The following is a 13,300-nucleotide window of genomic DNA, read 5'->3' as shown; positions in this document are numbered from 1 at the left end:
TCTAATATTTAAAATAATTTTTTTTTTAATCAAAACAGTTTAGTTTTCAACTACACAGTTTCATTTTCAACTAAAAAATTGTTTTTTTAATAGAAAAAGAAGGGTTTTGAACAGATTACATAAATTATCAATCCAAAAGTTTCATCTAAAAAAGATCAATTTTCTACCAGAAAGTTAATAGTTAAATTTTCAGTTAAAAAATTTTATTTTCAAACAAGAAAAAATTTAATAGTTGATACTTCAACTAAAAAATATTTAAATTAAAATTTTTAATTTTTTCAACAAACAGTTTAAATTTCAACCAAGAAGATATATTTTCTACCAATCAAGAGACATTTCCAAACAAATCACATTCATTTTATATCCAATAGGTGAATTTTTAAACTAAAAAAGAGCAAATTTTAACCAAAAATTGTATGGTTACATGTTTATTACAAAAAATTATTTTAGGCGAAGAAAAAAAAACAGAATTTTCTACAAAACAGTTGAATCCTCTACCAAATATTTTAATTTTATAATAAATAGTCGAATTTTCCAGTCAACAAGACGAAGATGAACTTTCAACAAAAAATGTAATATCTAATTTTTAAAATAATTTTTTTTATATCAAAACAGTTAAATTTTCAGTTAAAAAATTTTATTTTCAAACAAGAAAAAATTTAATAGTTGATACTTCAACTAAAAAATATTTAAATTTAAAATTTTAATTTTTTCAGCAAATAGTTTAAATTTCAACCATGAACATTAATTTTCTACCAATGAAGACAAATTTTCAATCAAATCGAATTTTCAGTGGTTTAATTTTTAATCACACAGTTGCATATTTAGCAACAAATAATGATTTTCTACAAAACAAAGACGAATTTGTAACAAGATACATCAATTTCCAACCAAATAGTTGAATTTTCAACTAAAAAAAATCATCTTCCTACCAAAAATGGAATAGTTAAATTTACAACTCAGAAAGGGTTTTCAGTCAATGAAGAAAACAAATTTCATTAAAAATGTTGCATTTTCAAAATAAAAAATAAAATAAACTAGATTTTTACAAAACAGTTAAAGTTTCAAGTAAGTCGTTGAATTTTCAACCAAAAAGATTAATTTTCAACCAAAAAAGACGAATTCGCCAAAAAATAAATTTTCAACCCAATAGTTGAATTTTTAAACTAAAAAAATAAAATTTATATTACAAAAAATCAATTTTCTACAAAACCAAATTGGTTAATTTTCAATAAAAAAATTAATTTGTGAAAAAAATTCAACAAAGTCGTTCAGCTGTATTAAAAAAAAAATATTTTCTGCAACACAATGACGATTTTGTTATAAAATACCTCAATTTTTTAACCAAATAATTGAATTTTGAACTAAAAAAGATAAATTGCTTGCCAAAAATTGAATAATTTAGGTTTCGATTTAAAAAAATTTGTTTTTAACCAAAAAGGTAAGTTTTCAACGAAAAATGTAATAGTTTATATATCAACGAAAACGATTTAAATTTTTAATTCAAAAAACTTGATTTCAATAAAAAAGACTCACATTTAGAAAAAAGAACTTTAATCTTTAACTAAAAAAGAAAATTAGTTTTGCACCAAAACGTTGCTTAAATCTTTACTAAAAAGACGAATTTTCAAGAAAAAATTCAATAGTTACATTTATATTATAAAAAATTATTTTTTAACAAAAAAAAATTAATTTTCTACAAAACAGTCTACAAAACTCTACCAAATAATTGAACTTTATACTGAATAGTTAAATTTTCCAGTCCAAAAGACGAGTTTTCTACAGAACAGTTACATTTTCAACTAAGTTGTTAAAATTTCAATGAAAGAACAAATTAAAAAAAAGAGATTTCAACGAAATAGGTGAATTTTCAACCTATAGAAAGATGCCTTTTCATCAAATAATGTAACAGGTAATATTTAAATTAAAGATATTTGTTTTATCAAAAAAGTTTAATTTTCAACCACACAGTTACCGAAAATTTATTTTGAATAAAAAAATGTAATAGTTCATATTGCATCCAAAACATATTTAAATTAAGAAATTTCGAGATTTAAGTATTTAAACAATTAGTTCAAGTTTAAACCAAGAATTTGAATTTAAAAAAACAAAAATTTCTACCGATGAAGACAAATTTTCAATCAAAACCATCAATTTTTAACCCAAAAAATGACTTTATGCCAATGAAAATAAATTTTCTATAAAATACATAAATTATAAACTGGGACTGAAATAGTCGAATTTAGTTTAATTCTCAACCAAGAAGATTATATTTCTACTAATGAAGCTCAAATTTTTATTCAAATCCTTCAATTTTTAAACAAATAGTTTTAAAACAATTAATTTTTTACCAACGAAAACAAATGTTCAACAAAATACATAAAATTAAAAATACATAAAATACAACTAGAATTGGAATAGTTAAATTTAGAGTTTAAAAAATTAATTTTTTACCATAAAAAAACGAATTTTCAAAAAAATAATTCAGTTTTAATGCGAACACATGGATTCTTAACAAAATCTGTCAATTGACAACCCAATAGTTGAATTGAAAGCTTAAAAATTAATTTTCAACAACAAGCAACGAATTTTCAACAAAATAAAATTCTTTTTTTAAAAATATATCAATTTTCAACTAAAAAGTTGAATTTTCAACCAACAAAATTAATTTGTTAGCACTTAAGACACATTTTTAACCAAATTTATGAACAGATAGTTGAATTTTCAAGATAAAAAGATCAATTTTTAGCCAAAAACAAAATGTATTAATTTTTTACCAAATAAAGTTAATCTTTAAAGAAAAAAATCAATATCTACATAATATTTTAAGCAATACAGAGTTTATATATAAATAAAAAACAGTTGAATCCAAAAAAAAGACAAATTTTTTACGAAAAAAAATACATTTTCGACGAAGTACATAAATATTCAATAACTTTGTTCAATTTTCAACAAAATAGTTCAGTTATCTACTAAAACCATGAATTTGAAATCAGAAATCTTAATATTCTCTAAAAAAAATTTTATCAAAAAAATGAATCTTTAAATCAGAAAGACAATTTTTTACCGAAACTAATGTTTAAATTTTCAACTAAAAATTTATTTATTTTTGGTTGATCATTTTTAGGTTAAAATTCGTTTTACTGTTGTGAAAATCAATTTTTTGAACTGTAAATTGACTATTCCATTTTTGGTTGAAAATATATCTTTGTTTTGCTGAAAATTTAACTATATGTTTGAAAATTAATGTATTTTCTTTAAAATTTGTGTATGTTGGTAGAAAATTAATTTTAAACAATACAAATAAATTTTCAAACCACAAGAAAATAGTTGATATTTCAACGGACCATGAGCGATCAACTTTAAATCCAAACAAAATAATTTTCAAATAAGCAAGATTTCTCAGTTAAGAAAAAATATATTTAACCTACTTTTTTTTAATAAAACTTTTTTTTGGTGCAAATAGTTAAATTTTCTAGCAAACTAGTTTATTTGTAATCCAAAAAGGAGAATTTTTAACAAAAAATGTAATTTATTAATAAAAAATCTTTGGGATAAATGCCGAACTCTTTGTTAAACTTTTTTTCAAGATTGATCATTATAGTTACAAATTTATGTCTTTGGTTGAAAATTTAACTATTCGTTCTAAAATTCGTTTTTTGTCGTTGAAAATTAATTTTTAATCTAAAAATTTTATTATTTTATTTTTGGTCAAGAAAAATCTTTTTTAATTGATAATTGAACTATTTTGTTTAAGATTGATATCTATTTTTTGGAAATTCATATCTGATTAAGGATTCAACATTTTTTAAATTTTTATATTAAAAATCTTACAAATTTAAAGTGTTTCGTATTAAATTTAATACGGCATTTAAATTTATTTTATTTGAAAGAATTTATTGCCCTTTTATTCCCCTATTTTCGTCAAAAATCACCCTATTTCCTCTGTTTTTATAGAATTGGGGTAGGGGTGGGGGTTAAAAATAGCCCAAAATTGGTAACGTTAGTTTATAAACGGCGCCTGAGTCGTCTATATCCTGGAAAAAATTTCCTGAAAGTTCCTGGTTTTTTCCAGATATAATTTTCCGCGAGTTTATTATAAATAATGTTTTTTTTTTAGTTTCTAGGAATTTAATTAATATTACAAGATACACATCAATATTTTAACACTATAGATTTATTAAATTATTAAATAATACTGAAAACATAATTAATCATTTCTTGAACTTGTCTCTAAAGTCTATGAATTTTAATGATTATTTAAACAAGTTTTTATTTTGTCTACTCATATTAAAAATGCATTGCTTATTTCACAAAGATAGAAGAATTTTTAAGCAAATATTTGGATTTTCAACGAAACAGATTAATTTTCTATCATAAAAAAAGATTTTTCAACCAAATTCATTAATTTTGAATCAAACAGTTGAATTTTCAAATTAAAAATATCAATTTTTAAACAAATAAATTTTTAGTTAAAAAATTACTTTTCCACAAAAAAAGATTTATTTTTGAAACAAATTTAATTTAAATTTTAACTAATTAGTTTTATTTTCAACCAAAAATATGAAATAATTAGTAAAATTATTAATATTTACTTGCAATAGTTGAGTTTTTAAGCAAAAAATTAATTTGAAAACAAGACGATTAGTTTAAAGAAAAGACTTTAATTTTGAAAAAGGTAGTTTGATTTTCAATTAAAATGATGAATATTTTACTGAAAATTTTAATTTAAAATTAAAAATTTTTTTACTAAAAAGAATAATTTTTAACCAAAAATGGAAAAGTTATTTCTTAAAAAGAGAAGATGAATTTTCAATTAAAATAATAATCAATCTTTAACTGGAATCGTTTATTTTTAAACGAAAAAGATTGATTTTGAAGCAAGGCGATTAATTTTTACCAAAGAAGACGAATTTTATATAAAATTCTGGAATTTTAAATTAAACAGATAAAATTTCAACCAAAAATGGAATAGTTACATTTTCAATTCAAAAAAATATTGTTCAAACAAAAAAAAAAGATTTATTTTTGAAACAAATTTAATTCAACCTTTAACTACTTACTTTTATTTTTAACAAAAAACTTGAAATCATTACTAAAATGATCAATATTTAATTGCAATAGTTGAAATGTTAAGCAAAAATGAATTTGCAAAGAAGACGATTAATTTTCAAACAAGAAGATTAATTTCTACCACGAAATATGAGTTTTCAGAGAAATATATGAATTTTCAATCAAATAGTTGGATTTTCATCTAAAAAAGACCAATTTTCAACCAATATAATGAATTTCCATCTGAAAATGGAATAGTTAATTTTTAAACAAAGAAGATACATTTTCAATCGAAATAATTAATCTTTAACAAGAATCGTTGAGTTTTGAATGAAAAAGATGTATTTTGAAGCAAGACGATTAATCTTTACCAAAGAAGACGAATTTTACAGAAAATATTTGAATTTTAAATTTAACAGATACATTGTCAATAAACAATTTAATAGTTGAACTTTCAGTCAAAAATTGATGTTTAACCAAAAAGATGAATTTTCAACTAATAGGATGTAATTTTTAATTGGATTAGATGCATTTTTCGGTAAAAAAGAATTAATTTGCTACAAAAACGAAACTTTTTTTCAAAAAAAATAGTTATATATTCAAAATAAGTAATGATTTTTTAACTAAAATAATGAATCTTCAACTGGAAAAGTTGAATTTGAAACTAAAATAATTAAATTTCCAACAAAAATATTCATTTTCAGCCCAGAAGATTAATTATTTAATAGTTACATTTCAAGTAAAAAAAAAACAATTTTCTAGAAAAAAAAACAAGTTTTCAACAAAAATAGCTCATTTTTCAACCAAGAAAAATGAGTTTTCAATTAAAATGATTAATCCTAACAACAACAAATTAATTTTTAACAAAAGAGTAACTGTCAATCAAGTAATTAAATCGTCATCCAAACGAGATGAATTAGGAATTTTAAATGTACAAGTTGATGTTTAAACCAAAGAAGATTACAATTTTTAATAAGAAATAATTAATAATTTTACAAATTTTCAGAAGAAATATCTGTTTAAGTTCGATTTCAACAGTTTTTAAAATAATTAATTGAATTGAAACCTTTTTGATTTATGATTTGTACCGTAAGTATTAAAAACGGTACAATAACTTCTTTGAGAAAACGATTCGAATTTCGTTAAAAGCTTAAGAATTTTCAGGATTGTTACTGTTTCAATTCGAAAGTCTTATTCATTAAAAAAAATGTAAAGGTGCGATTGAAACTTTATAAACCATTTTTAAATTAAAAATAACTTATCAATGATATATTTTTAATTTATGGCTTTTATTAAATTAAAAATATTGTTTTAGTCTCAATTTCAACCCATTTAATTAAAAAATTTTAATTCAGAAAAACAATAATTAATTAATATTTATGAAAATTTGACTGTTAATTCAATACGAGTAAATTAAAGCCAAATATTTAAAAGTAAACAATTTGAAACTTAATTGTTTGACATCGAAAGCTTTCAATTGTGAAAATTTCGAAAAGCTTTTTAACTTGTAACATTACCATTTTTATTGTTCTAGAAAAAAATTGAGTAATTTTCAGAGATATTTAGAAGTTTTGAAAGGATTCAAAATTAATTTAAAACTTAATATGTCAAGTAATTTAAACGAAATTTTTTTCAGAATTTCTAAACATATTTTAAAATGAATAACATCTTTCCTACATTTTTTAGACAATCCTGCAAGTAAAAAAAATTGTTAAAATCTTCCAGGTTCTTTTCTAACAATTCTAGAAATCTCTTAAAATCTTTTTCAAAATCATAAATCATTGTCAATTTTCCTATTAATATCAATAAAATGTTTTTATTCTTTTGGAGAATATCTCTTAAAATTACTCAAATTTTATATAAAAATAATAAGTTTTCAATTGTTATTTATGAATCCAAATTTGAAGGAAATTTTTTTTAATTCGCAGAATTTTCTAGAAGTTGTAGAAGAAATTTAATTAATTTTAAAATATGCGTAGAAGTTCTGAAAAGTTTCAGAAATTATTTTAAATTCGAAAAAATTTGAAATAACTTCTAGATTTCTCTATATTTTAGAATAAAATGTTAAGGATTTTTAAGGTTGCTTAAACTATTTAAAATGAAAATAATTTAACTTCTAATTTAAGAACATTTAAGTTAAAAATTTTTCATTTTTTAATGCTTCTAGCCTAAAATAACAATATAATTTTGAATTTTTTAAAAGTTTATTAATTGATTCTTAAATTTAAATTATTGAAAATGTGTACATGGATTTATATTTTTCGAACTTAATCTAAATTTTTGAACTCTATAATTTATGAATGTTCAAAATTCTGAATTTTGCAGTTTATCTGCATTTCATTTAAAACTGTTCAATTGAAAAGCGTCAGTACCCTCCATTTTATACGTGTAAGTTATTAAGCATTTGAATACAAAATTTTTTTATTGAAAAACTTTTAAATTTCAATTTTAAATGTTTAAAATTCAATAGCTCCACTTTGTATGCTTTATTTGTAGTTTATTTTTCAAGTGGAACAATGTTTAGCTTTAGCGTTCGGTTTTTTAAATTTTATTGACCGGAAAAAATGTTTGCGAAGCGGGAAAAACCCGGGAAATGACCGGGAATTTTTTTCTTTGGTTAAAACGGTCATTCTCAATTTTTAACCAAAAACAGAATAGTTCAATTTTCAATTCAAAAAATTTATTTAAAATAAAAAACGAAGCTGGTTAAACATAAGGTTTAGCGTTTTATTACAAGTTAAAAGCCGTAATACCGATTGTGCTGCATACTTAAAAGTTAGACTGTGTTTGACCTCTCCAACTCCAGGCATCGTATGAAATCATGAAACTTCCTCTCTCCTTTTTTTGTACATACGCCAAGGAATGTCTTGGCAATACATTTGAAAATAAAAAATTTAATTACTTTAACTTCTATTTAGACACGTCCGTAGCCCCCCCCCCTCGCAAGATTACGTAATTTTTTACGAATAAATTTTTCTCATAAATTTATTTAGGAGGTACACAAAAATTACCTAAGACGATTGAGTTGAATTGAATGAGAAAAGAGAATTTTTAACAAAATAGTAGTCATCAAGAAAACAGATTCAAAATGTGGAATTTTCAACGAAAAAGATTAATTTTCAACCAATACAGGCGAATTCTCAACAAAATAAAATTTCAACCAAATGGTTGAACTTTGTAACGAAAAAAAAACTTAAAAAAAAAAAGTTACAATGTTATTACCAAAATTTATTTTTATAAAAAAACGAATTTTTTATAAAAAAGGTTGAACTTTCCACTAACTCGCTGAATTTTTCAATCAGAGATGAGTTCTTTTTACAAAACAGTTCAGTGTTTATCCAAAAAATATAATTTATCATCAAAAAAGTTAATTTTTAATCATAGAGTTAAGTTTTCGAAAAATTGGTTAATTTGCGGTAAAAAATTAATTGTTAACAAAAAAAAAATAATTTTCAACTAAGTAGTTGAATTTTCAAAGGTTTAATTTTGAACCACACAGTTGCATAGTCAGCAACAAAAAATGATTTTCTAACACAGAAATACGAATTTTTAAGAAAATGCATTTCCAACTAAATATTTGAATTTTCAACTAAAAAAAAAAAATAAACTTCCTACCAAAAATGGAACATTTAAATTTTCAACAAAAAGTTACTTTTCAACTCTGAAAGGTTTTTCAGTCAATAAAGAAAAAAATTTTATTCAAAATTTTGCATTTTCAAAAAAAAAAGAGCTTTTTATAAAACAGTTCAAGTTTCAAGTAAATCGTTCAATTTTAATCAAATAGATTAATTTTCAACCAAAAAAGACGAATTCTCGACAAAATAATATTTCAACCAAATATTTTAACTTTTTAACTACAAAAATAAAAAAATTAAAGAAAATTGTAATAGTTACAATATTACTACAAAAAATTATTTTTAATAAAAAAAACGGAATTTTTTACACAACAGTTCAATTTTCAATCAAATAATTGAACTTTCTACAAAACTACGAGTTTTTCTGCAAAAAAGTTAAATTTTCATCCCAAAAATATGATTTATCAACAAAAAAGTTATTTTTTAGTCATACAGTTGAATTTTCAACCAAATTGATTAGTTTGTAGCAAAAAATTAATTGTTAACAAAAAAAAAAGCATTCTCAACAATGTAGTTGAATTTTAAATGGTTTAATTTTCAGCCAACAGTTGCATATATGTACAGCAACAAAAAATTATTTTCTATAACAGAAAGACGAATTTTTGATAAAATACATCAATTTTCAACCAAATAGTTGAATTTTCAAATAAAAAAAAAAAACTTCCTACTAAAAATGTAATAATTAAATTTTCAACGAAGATGTTAAATTTTCAACTCAGAAACGTTTTTCAGTCCATAAAGAGAAACACCTGATTCAAAATGTTGCACTTTTCAAAATTAAAAAAAAAACGAGTTTTTTAGAAAACAGTCAAAGTTTCAAGTAAATCGTTGAATTTTCAACCAGAAATAATATTTTCAACCATAAAGGGCGATTTCTCAACAAAATAACTTTTCAACCAAATAGTTAAATTTTTAAAGTAAAAAAAATAATAAAATTTTTGTTACAAAAACTAAATTTTCAACAAAAAAGAAACGAATTTTCTACAAAAGAGTTGGATTTTCTACCAAATAGTTAAATTTTCCAGTCAGCAAAACGAGTTTTCTACAATACATTTTAACTTTCATCCCGAAATTAGGATTTATCAACAAAAAAGCTCCCTTTCAATGATACGATTGAATTTTCCACCAAATTGGTTAATTTTCAGTAAAAAAATTAATTTTTAGGAAAACGAAGTAATTTTCAGCAAAGTTTTTCAACCTAAACAGATCCATTAAAAAAACAGTTTCATCTTCAAACACACAGTTACATTTTTAACAAAACAAAAAAATGATTTTCTACAACAAAAAGACGAAGTTTTAACAAAATACCTCAATTTTCTAACCAAATAGTTGGATTTTGAACTAAAAAAGATGGATTGTTTTGCCAAAAATTAAATAATTAAATTTATACTTAAAAAATTAATTTTCAACTAAAAAGATAAATTTTCAACGAAAAATGTATAAGTTGATGTATCAGCCAAAACGACTTAAATTTTTAATTTAAAACATTTTATTTGAATAAATAAGACTCCTAATAAAAAATAACGTTTAATTTTCAACTAAATTGTTAAACTTTCAGTACAACATTTATTTTTAGCAACAAAATATTAGTATTTTCAACAAAGCAATTGAACTTTCAACTTAAGAAGATGAATTTTTTACAAAAAATGTAATAGTAAATATTTCAACAAAAAATTTGTTTAATAAATTTAAACAAGTTTTATTTTCAAGCAGGAAAAAAATTCATTTTCTACAACAAAAAGAACAGTTTTAAACAAATCACATAAATGATCAATCCAGTAGTTGAACTTTCAATAAAGAGATTAATTTTCTGACAAAATGGTAAATTTTTAACAAAATACGTAAATTTTGAACCAAAAATAGTTAAAGTTTCAGCTAAAAACTAAATTTTTAGTTAAAATAAATTATTTTCAACCAATAAAAAAGTATGTTAGTTGATATTTCAGCCAAAAAATATTTATATTTCAAATTTTGAACAGTTTGTTAAATAAAGGAATTATGCATTTTTAATCAATCAGTTTAGTGCTCAACTAAAACAAATTAGTTTTGAACCAAAACATTGCATTGTTAACCCAAAAGATTAAATTTCTACAAAAAAAAAAAAAATAATTTAAAAAAAGGACATTAAATCTCAACCAAATTAAATTTTGAACCAAGAGCATCAACTTGGTACAAAAAAGAAGAAATGTTGAACTAAATAGTTGGATTTTGAACTAAAATAGATAAATTTTTTACCAAAAATTGAATAGTAAAATTTTATGAAGAAATAATAAATTTTTAATGAAGCAATTAAATTTTCCACAAAAAAAATGTTTTAACAAAAATGATGAATTTTCAACTTAAAAAATTAATTTTTAACAAAGTAGTTCATCTTTCGACTGAGTATTTGAATTTTCGACCAAATTACTAAACTTTTTGTTTTAGTGATTCAGACATGTGAAAATAATTTAAATGAGAAATTATTTAGATCAACTGCCCCCCTCCCTCACCTAAAGGAACCAATTCAAAAGTGCGAGACGAGTAAAAGAGCAGATTTAAATGTCTTTAATTACCATCATTCTCAATTTTCCTTGCATGAAAATATCTCAAGTACTACTTGTAATTCTCGTAAAGTGTAAAGACCTTATCAGAACTCCAAGACGTGACTATAATAATGTTATCCCCTTCCACTCCATTATTTCCTGACTCTACAAAGTGTGGAAACATATATAAACTAAGCCTGCTGACTGAGCAAAGACAAGGAAAGGGAGATAATAAAAATAGACATTCGGATCTGTTAGAGGTGCTTCACCTAGGCTATATTTTGAGCTCAATGAACCATACATCATTATCACTCATTCTTATCTTCCAACCACAGCCGGAAGACGCAGCTGTCGAGCACATCGACCTGATTCGCGAGGCCAAGGAGTTGCCCAAATCTATCAAGATAGGAAACCGCCAGGGCACTTCGATCCCCAACAGCGTTGAGGATTCGGGAAATAACTCCGACTCCTCTGAGGAAAATGCTCCTTATGCGAAACTCGACGAAATAGACCTTCTCTCCAGTATTGGACGAGATATCGGGGTTGACCTTGAGAAATACGTCCAACCGGTACCGGACGTTGTAGCAATGGAGGCTGTTGATCTGCGAGCTCCCAGATCTCTTCCTCTCACTGGCATCGTCAAGGAAGGTATGAGAGAAGACACAAACAAGCTTCTGGATCGAGACCTTCCTGAAGCTTCTAGCGCTGATGCTAAAAAGAAAGAAAAAATGGCTAGGAATCAGGCCAGGAGGAGGCAACAGACTCACTCATCTCAGCGGCGTCCAGATAAACGCAGAGCTGGTGAGTTGACAAAAATATTTTATCAGTTTTAGAAAAAAAACTAGTCCGATCCTATCATCTCTTGCCCTCCTCTCACTTACCCTCACCAACTTCCTTTACTTCCCGCCCTTTCGATACATTTAATTTCCTACTCTTTCTTTCTTACTTTCCCTCCTCCAGGTTCCCAGACCTCACTTTACCCCTCTTATTACTTATCTGTAGTTTCCTACTCCACATGACCTACTCTCCTACTTTTTCTCCCTCCTCTACTACACGTTCTCCTTCTTCTCGACCCCTCCACTACTTTCCTTTACTTCCCATACTCAACATAGCTCTAGTACTTTTCTTCTTTCACGTCTCCTCCCCTCCTCTAGGTCCAATACTTATCCTCCCTTTCTTTACTTATCCGTCCAACTCTACAACTTCCCTTCACTTTTACTTTTCTCCCTCATCTACTTGCGTCATCTTACTTCTCTCACACTGCATACCCTCCCCTTGTTCCCCGACCCTACAATTCAACTTTTCTCCTTCATCTATTTTTGTTCTCCCTTTTCCCCCTCTACTTTCCCTAATTTCAAATACTTTTCTTTAATCCAATACTCTTTTTTCTCTCACTTTTCATATCCTTCCCTTCACGCACTACTTTTCCAGCCTTCCCTCACTTGCCCTTCCTCCCCTAAGACTTCTTCCCTACACTTCTACTTTTCACCCTCATCTACTTCCGTTCTGCTACTTATTGCACCCTCCCTTTCTTTTCCTTCGCTCTCCACACTTTTCATCGCTTCGGTACTTTCTTTTTCTTACTCTTCATCCCCTCCCCTCCCCTCCCCTCACTACTTTTCCTCCCTCTCCTTACTTATCCATCCTCCCCTAGTCCTCATCCCCTACGCTCTTACTCTCCTACTCACCTACTTTTCTCCCTGCTCTATTTCCTTTCTCCCACTTTTTTCACCTCCTATACTTTCTCTCACTTCCCATACTTTTCCTCGTTTCAGTACATTCATTATCTGACTCCTCATCCCCTCCCCTTCACCCCCTACTTGTTCTTCCTCCTCTTACTTATCCATCCTCTCCTAGTCCTCCTCCCCTGCTTTTGTACTCTCCTACTTTTCTACCTCCTCACCTTCCATTCTCCCAATTTTTTGTCGCCTCTACTTTCTTTCACTCCTCATGCTCCGCACTACTCCCACAAATTTGTATCCCTCTCCTAGTAGTCCGAGATCCCACTGCATTTTTTCGAAGGTGAGAACTGATCGTGATAAAAGTTAGTGTAAATGAAAGCTGACACGTAGGCGATTAAGAAACTGCCCG

The 13,300-nt window shown here is 25.3% G+C and overlaps 1 protein-coding gene across 5 annotated transcripts in view; it reads left to right on the top strand.

Annotated features, from left to right (window-relative positions):
* The window catches only part of LOC117167487 (schwannomin-interacting protein 1 homolog), a 108,455-nt gene that overhangs the window by 44,324 nt on the left and 50,831 nt on the right, over positions 1 to 13,300 (top strand). For all 5 annotated transcript variants that reach the window (XM_033352467.1, XM_033352466.1, XM_033352468.1 and 2 more), the window contains exon 6: positions 11,545 to 12,010. In XM_033352467.1, coding sequence (XP_033208358.1) covers positions 11,545 to 12,010 — 466 coding nt within the window. The remainder of the gene's footprint in view (positions 1 to 11,544; positions 12,011 to 13,300) is intronic.

Source organism: Belonocnema kinseyi, chromosome 2, assembly GCF_010883055.1.
Source record: "Belonocnema kinseyi isolate 2016_QV_RU_SX_M_011 chromosome 2, B_treatae_v1, whole genome shotgun sequence".
Taxonomy (NCBI): Eukaryota; Metazoa; Arthropoda; class Insecta; order Hymenoptera; family Cynipidae; genus Belonocnema; species Belonocnema kinseyi.
The sequence above is the reverse complement of the archived record's forward strand: the minus strand, read 5'-3'. Positions and strand labels throughout refer to the sequence as shown.